An 11223-nucleotide genomic window follows, 5' to 3' on the forward strand; every position below is an offset into this window, starting at 1 on the left:
TATTTAGAAAATGTTTCAGATGTCAAACATTTCTGAGATGATAGCTTGCTGTCTCTGGGGAACTGGGGGGGGGGTCTCCTGAAGTAAACACACATCTCCTTGGTTTTTGCGACATTCAATTGGAGAAAAGCATCCCCACACCAGGACACTCAAGAACTTGGCCATGAGCAACTTCATCATCATCAAGCAGCATATGCAATAATGCATCTGTTGGCGTGGCGACTCACAGTCATTTGTGTATAAGATATAGGCCTACAGCTTTAAACTCAGTGCAGCTTTAAACCTTAATATAGTCATGGAATCAGTACTGTAAACAGCCACATTATCACCAGCAAAGTCAGATTAAATATGATCTAGAAAAAAGTATTAATCTTATAGGCTTGACTAGTGGTCATTCAGAACACTGCTTTAGTAATACAAATAAAGTTGAACATGTAGTTCTTAAATGTTAACACTGCAATGTTTTGCCATATGTCAATGTCACCCATACCTCTAAGATCATCTGGGAAAGGGTTGCTTCATGACCCTAGAATAAACATTTCAGTTCCGTTTATTTGTCACAATCTGGAACAAACTCACTGAAAACTGCAGCTCTGCAACTACAGTGTTATTTTATATCTGCTGCATTTCATTGAGATGTTTTACTCATTCTCATACACTGACCATTTCTCTTTTTCATTTATTTTCTAATTGTTTTTGCTCTTTTACTAATTTATTTGTGTCCCCCCCCATTGTTTTAGTTATTTTAATCTGTGTCCTGAATATGTGTTTTCTATTAAGACAACCAGGTTTGGGTTATACTTTTCTTTTTATAAAACAAATGTGATTGTCCTTTTTTCATTTGCTTAATGTTAAATAAAACACATTGAATTGCCTTGTTGTTGGTTGGGAGCAGTGATTAGTCAGTTGTTGTGTTCTATTGTTGGGTGTGTCCTGCCCGGGACCATATATGATGGCTGTGGGCAGTTAAGAAAAAGTGGTGTGAAGTGGTCCTTTAAAAAACAATCCTTTACATGGCATTTCACACTGCATGCAATAGTAGTGTATTAGTTTGATCACTTATTAGATTCTATGTCATTGTCTGTCTGCATTGAATGTTGGATTGTAAAGGCAAAGATTGACTGTAAAAATATATGTCCATACTTGTCTTCTTTTTTTTCAAATAAAGGTTTGCCAGCTACAGGTCCCTTATGTGTGTTCATTACAGGTTATCACAGCACACTGCCATTGATTATGGACATCTAGTCCATAATGTGAACAAAATAGTGACAAGAACTGCTTCATTTTACACCCTACATACCAAACTATTACTGTAAGGAACACGATAGAAGTATTCATTTTAGTCACAATTTACAATTTAGAATAATACACACCATAGTCTACACACCATTACAGGTTTTATAGCAAAAGGCTGATGCACACAAAAGGTCGGTGACAGGTGTGTAGGGCAATAGTGCATATATGTTAAAAAATGGTATCTTTGAAAACAAAGAAGAGGACCTGCACACTGTCAGAAACTTGCCAGGTTGCTTAGACCTTCATCAGTGACTGTCCGGATGAACGAAACGTCGACCTAAGCTTTAGCTTATGTACAATAATTTATAAATAATTTGTATTGTCACGTGTCAATGTATTAACATTATGCAATTATTAATTCCTACTTAGGTAAAATTGTATGAAAATAATTTTGTGTTGAGGGTAATACTGAACCTAGACTGAGGTTTTGATTGGTGGAGAGAGGTTCCTTTGTTCTCCTCTTTGGCCAATCATTGCAAGCCCTTAGTGGTTCCACCTCAGGCTCTCTAGTATAAGAAGAGTGTGCAGTTGTAATGTCTCCACAACTCATCCAGAACTGACTGTGGACTCCAGACTTCTGCTGAAGATGAACTGTCTCAACCCCACCCAGAACAGTTCTGCTGAACAGGAGGAACTCTGTAAGTTATTTTATTTTATTTTGTCATATAGCTTTGTTGAAGGTTAGATCAAATCAAGCTAAATGTAGTCTATTTTATATCTCACACTTGTTTTGCATAACTAATAAGAATTTGATAAATGCTTTAGTATTACTCTAACTTTTTCTCTATTACATTGTTAATGCATTTGGAGGGGTGTATCTGTTAGCTTTGACTTTAAAAGGCCAACAAACATTTAAGAAAATTAATTACACTTGGATTACATTGTGTATTTATTTAGGCACATACAAATGATTCCAAAACCGTTTTAATTGTAATGTTAAATTCCTAAATTAGTTTATCTTTCAATGTCTCAACATCTTCCCTTTGTCTTTGTTTTCAATGCAGTGTTGCGTCTTCCGTCTGGCTTCCCTGTCCTACCTGCAGTAAATGAACAGACAAGCTTGGCTAAACCAAAACAACACAGATGTGACCAGTGTGGAAAAAGGTTCACTCACATATCTGGCCTTAAAACTCACCAGAGAATTCACACTGGAGAAAGACCATACCACTGTGACGCATGTGGGAGCAATTTTAAGACAAATGCTGAATTAATACAGCACCAGAGAATTCACACCGGGGAAAATCCCAGGTGTGACCAGTGTGGAAAACACTTCACTACAAAGACCCACCTTACAACACACCAGAGAATTCACACTGGAGAGAAACCATATGGATGTGATCAGTGTGGAAAACACTTCACTAGAAGGGAGCACCTTAAAAGCCACCAGAGAATTCACACAGGTGAGAAACTCTATGGATGTGATCAGTGTGGAAAACAGTACACTAGAATGGGACACCTTAAAAGCCACCAGAGAATTCACACAGGTGAGAAACCATATGGATGTGATCAGTGTGGAAAACACTTCACTAGGATGGACAGCCTTAAAATACACCAGAGAATTCACACTGGAGAAAAACCATTTGAATGTGATCAGTGTGAAAAATACTTCACTGAACTATCCAGCCTTATTACACACAAAATGATTCATACAGGAATTAAACCCTACCACTGTGACCAGTGTGGAAAAAACTTTGTGTCAAAACCTCACTTAATTAGTCACCAGAGAAGTCACACAGGAACTAAACCGTGTGACCAGTGCGGAAAGGCTTTTAGTCACCCACAAAGTTTAAAACGTCACAAAGCTAGTGCACACATGATTTAAAACATATTCTTGTTTTATCCTATGTTTTGTATTGTTTTTCAACCTGAATTATTACCTGCTGGTAGGTTATTGATAGAACAATGTGAGCATCATTGTCTATCCACATTTGCCACAAACTAAAAGGTCATATTCATGAATATGCATCTAATAGTTGTGTAATTGGAACTCATTTTCCTGCACTTAGTTTGATCCTTTGTCATCATGTATCATCATGTATGTTTTTATCTTCATAGAATGCATTGTCTTTTTGCGTATTGGCATTTACAATGTGTTGTCAGCTTCCACATTGGCTATTTAAATGTTGAATTGCAATGGCAAAGATTTACTAATTTACTAATATGTCCATATTTTTCTTCTTTTTCAAATAAAGTTTTGCCAGCTAAAGGTCCTTTATGTGTGTTCATTACAGAAAGGTCATCACAACACATGTGTTTAACTTCCTTTAATTATGGACATCTTGTACTGTGAACAATACAGTGACAAGAACGGCTTCATTTTACATCCTGCATACCAAACTAGTACTGTAAGGAACACCATAGGAGGATTCATCTACACACCTTTTATTTTAACTAATGCTACATTGAACATGACGGGAGTAATGAGTCTTAATGTTACAGTTTTGTTTAATTCCGTTTATTAAGGATTCCCATTAGTCTACACCGTAGTGGAGACTATTCTTCCTGGGGTCCATTGTGAAAACGAAGTGAGTTGATGTTATCTGACAATTTGTATGAATGAAACATGTCTTTCAGATGTACCAGTTACTCTTGGTCTTGGTGGACTATGTGTGCACCATGGACTAACATATTATCATAGTACATTTTCCTTCACTTAGTTTGATAATTTGTTGTTTTGTATATATGTTTTTATCTTCAGAGAATGCATTGTAAAGTATGTTTTTCTCTTTCAAATAAAGTTAATCACTACACAGTGTGCATATACTGTCCAACCTGTTTCGATGGTATTTACAATGTGTTGTCAGCTTCCACATTGGCTATTTAAATGTCTTTCATATTGACCAGTTGGTATCGATGGACTATCGAGTCAGTCCTGGAACAGTTTGCAAATTACAAAAACACCCATTCACACTGTTCACTCTCAATCTGACTGATTATAATGTGTGAAACCCATTGAAGCACATCATCAGAGTGGTACACTGCATATTGGCATAACATGTCCCAGTCAGCTTATCACATATTTTACTACAAACATTAACATTTCACTTTAGTTATACAAAGAACAAGCATCAAAGAACAAGTGTCATATTTTATTCTACATTATTGTTATAAGTAGCATTGTTCAGGGTGTTCAAGGTGATATATGGTAAACATGTATCAGAGTGGCGCAGAGCATCTGCTGACCAAAGACAAATGTATTCCCTCCCTGTAGGCTAGCGGATCATTTGGCTCTATTGTTTTTTTTTAACACTAGCATGACTGAAGTAAAATCAGACACAAGTAGCATGTGCTTAAATTCATATTTAGAAAATGTTTCAGATGTCAAACATTTCTGAGATGATAGCTTGCTGTCTCTGGGGAACTGGGGGGGGGGGGTCTCCTGAAGTAAACACACATCTCCTTGGTTTTTGCGACATTCAATTGGAGAAAAGCATCCCCACACCAGGACACTCAAGAACTTGGCCATGAGCAACTTCATCATCATCAAGCAGCATATGCAATAATGCATCTGTTGGCGTGGTGACTCACAGTCATTTGTGTATAAGATATAGGCCTACAGCTTTAAACTCAGTGCAGCTTTAAACCTTAATATAGTCATGGAATCAGTACTGTAAACAGCCACATTATCACCAGCAAAGTCAGATTAAATATGATCTAGAAAAAAGTATTAATCTTATAGGCTTGACTAGTGGTCATTCAGAACACTGCTTTAGTAATACAAATAAAGTTGAACATGTAGTTCTTAAATGTTAACACTGCAATGTTTTGCCATATGTCAATGTCACCCATACCTCTAAGATCATCTGGGAAAGGGTTGCTTCATGACCCTAGAATAAACATTTCAGTTCCGTTTATTTGTCACAATCTGGAACAAACTCACTGAAAACTGCAGCTCTGCAACTACAGTGTTATTTTATATCTGCTGCATTTCATTGAGATGTTTTACTCATTCTCATACACTGACCATTTCTCTTTTTCATTTATTTTCTAATTGTTTTTGCTCTTTTACTAATTTATTTGTGTGTCCCCCCATTGTTTTAGTTATTTTAATCTGTGTCCTGAATATGTGTTTTCTATTAAGACAACCAGGTTTGGGTTATACTTTTCTTTTTATAAAACAAATGTGATTGTCCTTTTTTCATTTGCTTAATGTTAAATAAAACACATTGAATTGCCTTGTTGTTGGTTGGGAGCAGTGATTAGTCAGTTGTTGTGTTCTATTGTTGGGTGTGTCCTGCCCGGGACCATATATGATGGCTGTGGGCAGTTAAGAAAAAGTGGTGTGAAGTGGTCCTTTAAAAAACAATCCTTTACATGGCATTTCACACTGGAATCAAAAGGACATTGGGACAGATAGGGGACTAACATCAGTTATCAAGTTTCCTCCATCCACAACTACATAACTGGTTGTACACTCCAGCTCCTGACCAACAGAAAGACAACACTGTATGATTGAATGTAGGTCATGATCTAATGGTTTTCTATTTATTAATCTTCTGTATTCACTGAGCAGCAGCCAGAGAGAACCTCCAATCTTGTCCAAACAGAACCAGAGTCTCCACAGATTAAAGAAGAACAGGAGGAGCTACTTCAAAGACCAGAGGATGATGGTGGATCAATGCTGCCATTACTATCAGTGAAAGGTGAAGATCATGCTGAATACATACAAACATAACCTGTAGTCAATAATGTAATGTTTAATCATGAGGGACATCTGAAGACGCACACAATGATTAATGCAAGGGAAAAGCCCTATAATTGTACAGTCTGCGACACAGGCTTTGTTCGAATGGAACGTCTAAAATCACACATGATGATTCATAGAGGGGAAAGATGTGATCAGTGTGGAAAACACTTCACTAGAAGGGAGCACCTTAAAAGCCACCAGAGAATTCACACAGGTGAGAAACTCTATGGATGTGATCAGTGTGGAAAACAGTACACTAGAATGGGACACCTTAAAAGCCACCAGAGAATTCACACAGGTGAGAAACCATATGGATGTGATCAGTGTGGAAAACACTTCACTAGGATGGACATCCTTAAAATACACCAGAGAATTCACACTGGAGAAAAACCATTTGAATGTGATCAGTGTGAAAAATACTTCACTGAACTATCCAGCCTTATTACACACAAAATGATTCATACAGGAATTAAACCCTACCACTGTGACCAGTGTGGAAAAAACTTTGTGTCAAAACCTCACTTAATTAGTCACCAGAGAAGTCACACAGGAACTAAACCGTGTGACCAGTGCGGAAAGGCTTTTAGTCACCCACAAAGTTTAAAACGTCACAAAGCTAGTGCACACATGATTTAAAACATATTCTTGTTTTATCCTATGTTTTGTATTGTTTTTCAACCTGAATTATTACCTGCTGGTAGGTTATTGATAGAACAATGTGAGCATCATTGTCTATCCACATTTGCCACAAACTAAAAGGTCATATTCATGAATATGCATCTAATAGTTGTGTAATTGGAACTCATTTTCCTGCACTTAGTTTGATCCTTTGTCATCATGTATCATCATGTATGTTTTTATCTTCATAGAATACATTGTCTTTTTGCGTATTGGCATTTACAATGTGTTGTCAGCTTCCACATTGGCTATTTAAATGTTGAATTGCAATGGCAAAGATTTACTAATTTACTAATATGTCCATATTTTTCTTCTTTTTCAAATAAAGTTTTGCCAGCTAAAGGTCCTTTATGTGTGTTCATTACAGAAAGGTCATCACAACACATGTGTTTAACTTCCTTTAATTATGGACATCTTGTACTGTGAACAATACAGTGACAAGAACGGCTTCATTTTACATCCTGCATACCAAACTAGTACTGTAAGGAACACCATAGGAGGATTCATCTACACACCTTTTATTTTAACTAATGCTACATTGAACATGACGGGAGTAATGAGTCTTAATGTTACAGTTTTGTTTAATTCCGTTTATTAAGGATTCCCATTAGTCTACACCGTAGTGGAGACTATTCTTCCTGGGGTCCATTGTGAAAACGAAGTGAGTTGATGTTATCTGACAATTTGTATGAATGAAACATGTCTTTCAGATGTACCAGTTACTCTTGGTCTTGGTGGACTATGTGTGCACCATGGACTAACATATTATCATAGTACATTTTCCTTCACTTAGTTTGATAATTTGTTTAGATTGTATATATGTTTTTATCTTCATAGAATGCATTGTAAAGTATGTTTTTCTCTTTCAAAAATAAAGTTAATCACTACACAGTGTGCATATACTGTCCAACCTGTTTCGATAGTATTTACAATGTGTTGTCAGCTTCCACATTGGCTATTTAAATGTCTTTCATATTGACCAGTTGGTATCGATGGACTATCGAGTCAGTCCTGGAACAGTTAGAAGAAATTTGCAAATAACAAAAACACCTCAATCTGACTGATTATAATGTGTGAAACCCATTGAAGCACATCATCAGAGTGGTACACTGCATATTGGCATAACATGTCCCAGTTAGGTTGAGCCATATTTTTTACTTTATTACTTTCCTTTTCAGGGGAGCGACAGAGTCAAGTGTCATTTGAAATGAGCTTGTGACACTATCAACAAGGTGATCGATTTGAGAAGGACTATAGGTGTGCGAGTCTTCTATTTTGTTGAAATATACCGAGTTGATGGCTGATGGAATTGTTTCCTTGAACTCATTTACAGCGCTCTCGGATATACTTCTGCCGAGGACATTTTTGTCCAGTGGTGTATAATCCATCAATGTAAAATCTAAAGTTATCAGATAATGGTCAGAGGTGTCACGATTTTGTGGGAAAACTATGAGGTGCTCTATTTTAATACCATAGACCAGAATGAGGTCAAGGGTATGGTTGAGAATGTGGGTAGGTTTATCTACACACTGAGAGAAACCGATTGAATCAATCAATGAGATGAATGCTCTATTTAGGCTATCAATTCCTATGTCCGCGTGAATATTTAGATCACCGATTACGATGATTTTATTAGACTCAAGGACTAGACTTGATAAAAATTCAGAGACCTGAACAAAGAACAAGCCAAACAGTGCCATCTTTAATTCTCCAGTATTGTTACAATCAAAACTGAAGTAATTGGATTGGAATTTGAATTGGAAACCTTGATGTAGTCATGGACGCAGAACTTTATGCAGCCACATGACCACCATACATCAGATAAATTGATTTATCTCCAAACAGGATATAGAAAAACTTGGTCCTTTTTTTCTTGGATGCGATAGCAGGGAATAACAAATTACAGGGTCTCTCACAAAAGTGCATTTTAGAACTGGTTGGTCTCTGCAGTAACCGAAATCTCAGGAGCAGGTGATCGGTTTTCATACGGCAGCAAGGACATGGGGACACGCACAGTATCTATTCCGTTAACCGTAACTTCACACCAGTAATCGCCTAACTCCTTGATTCGCTCATCTGGAAGTCTCAATGCATGGGGTGGAACAACAACTCCCAGCTTCTTCAAAATTTGTCTGCACACAATTTCTTTGGTGAGCTCAAAATTAACCATGGGGGGTATTGAATTAATCCTCAGCGATGAGCGCTTGAGGAACTCCAGTGTCATTTGTTCGGTGTGTGTTTGCGTTCTTTCCTCTGGCTTCCCCTCACGCAGAAGTCTCATCTCCTCAGCAAACATGGCTTTGTTCTCTGGCGATGGATACACCGCAAGGCCTTGGGGCAACAGGTTATTTCGGCCAACGGACTTCTTCACGGACACAGTGTCGCCTCGCCCACCATGCTTTGGCACGGTCTGTGTCAGAATAAGCTCCATCTTCTCCTTCGGTGCGTGTGTGGTGTCCTCGACCAATTTATATATCCTGTGTCGTCGCGGGTACAACCTTGAAGTTGACGGCCTACCTTCCTGGGGCAATGGGACCTGCCACCACCGTTCTACAATAATCGTATTCCTGCACGCTGTGACAGAGAGGTACCTGACGAGGTACCGAAAGACACGACGGCTCGAGCTCCACATATTCGCCCAAGACCACAGCTCGAATGCACGTTTAAAGACCCTCTAAACAGGAAGTACCAGTATGAATAGGCCTATTAGCAGTGTTATGTATTGATTTTTGTCAGAACCACCCAGCCAAATTAGAATAATTAAAAACCATCACAAATAAGCTGTTGTTTTTCTGCCTATATGACGGGTGCAGTCCACTGAAGGCAGTGAAACAATTGTTTTTAGACAAAGATGGCGATGCAATCTAGGGTATAGCATGACACACTGGCATAGTTCATCAGTGACTCTGATGACATCACTGAAACTCACCTGAGCGTGTCAGCAGGTGGTGTTTAGCCCTGCCCAGGAAAACTGCTCTACTCAGCAGGGAATTCCCAAAACAATGCATTTCTTGTTTCCTGGCTCAGCTGCTGACCTCGCTGTGTTCTCACCGACACCTATATATGGTGGTGCGTACCGTCCATGACGCCAGTCTCAGATGATATAGGCCTCTTCGACCATATACTCCGTGTATGGCTCCATATGTGGGTATCTTGTATTTCGAGCTGGTATAGCATGGAAACCTCCATTTCCTATGGAATTGTGTACCACAAAGGAGAGGATGGCGGCCTGGTCTGCTGTGTAGATGCCTGTACCAGGGCTTTCACACCTAGTGATTTTTACTACTACTTTTTACAACAATTTGTTTTATTTATTTAGGCATTTTAGCTGCTACAATATCAAGAAATTAAAACTGGACTCACCAAAATGCTTTGTCTATCGTTAACCCAATCTATGCACCCATGGTGTGACATCATCGAATATCCAAAATCTCCTCTTACACGGCACGCAATCTAAAGCATCTTTAGGGTCTCCGATTGAGGAAAACGACTATGTTTACAGCTTAATACAATTTTAATCCGACCTTAAGTAAAAACATTGTTTACATCTTGAGAGGGCGCTTTGGACTGAAGCTCTGTGCGCCACACAATTACTTCCGGTTCAACTATCTATCTATCTATAAATGCACCATGTCTCTGTATGTGCACGGCTGTAATGCACGTAACTCGAGAACCGTTCACCCAACACACATGTTCCACACCCACACAGGGGGTGCAGTGCCCAGTGGCGAGTCCGTCGGACCCACGGTTGTCCAAAACCGCCAATACAGGCCTCTGCCCGGGCTATGGAAAGGGCCCCTGCCCAGGCTCCATATATGTAGATGGCCTGTTCTGACATCACAACACTCCATATTTGGGCATGCCTGACACAGAACTCCAAATATAGAAATAAATGGACAGACAAATACAGAAATCTCCATATATGGGCATAAAAGGGACACAGTGTGCATACAAAGTTTTCCACAGATTGGTGCAGTTATAAACACGAATCGGCATAGCGCCATGAGGTTGATGTATACGTTTTCAAGTGGCATCCATTCCTCTGCCTAGTGGGAATGTGCATGAAAGAATCCCCACAAATTGCACTCTGCATTCATGATTTGAGGCCTGCCTGCCTTAGCCTGCATACAATCACACACATTTACTTATGTGCTTATAGGCTACTTAAGTTGCAGGCCACAATCCAGCAAAATCTGTACAATATCAACCACTGAATATTAATAGGCCTACACAAAAACGATTCATGCCGACTGTGGTTTTGACTTTGTCATCTTTCACAGTAGCCACATTACAATAAATATTACAAAATGCTACTAAAAATGTCCACGGGCAGTCAACTAACTCACCAGGATAATCAATCAATGTTAACGAAGTCCACACCCACAACACCAGAGGGAGTGCAACGAACCATGTACAACCCAGATTCGGCACAAACAAGGGACTAAATTATTTTCGCTCCTATGCCACCAAAATGTGGAACGCCCTACCAACAGTCATTAAGACATGCGAATCCCTTGACTCCTTCAAAACCGCTCTCAAAGGGCACCTACGGACGGCTGCAA

At 38.9% G+C, this 11223-nt stretch overlaps 1 protein-coding gene across 1 annotated transcript; it reads right to left on the reverse strand.

Moving 5' to 3' along the window:
- Positions 1 to 8588: 8588 nt before the first annotated feature.
- LOC306931784 (large ribosomal subunit protein bL9m-like) lies at positions 8589 to 9293 on the reverse strand (the record flags this gene model as incomplete). Its single annotated transcript, XM_079532414.1, has 1 exon — positions 8589 to 9293. The coding sequence occupies one exon, from the start codon at positions 9291 to 9293 to the stop codon at positions 8589 to 8591; it is 705 nt and encodes a 234-aa protein (XP_079388540.1).
- Between the last annotated feature and the right edge of the window lie 1930 nt (positions 9294 to 11223).

Source organism: Electrona antarctica (assembly GCF_951216825.1).
Source record: "Electrona antarctica genome assembly, contig: SUPER_10_unloc_2, whole genome shotgun sequence".
In the NCBI taxonomy this organism is placed as follows: domain Eukaryota; kingdom Metazoa; phylum Chordata; class Actinopteri; order Myctophiformes; family Myctophidae; genus Electrona; species Electrona antarctica.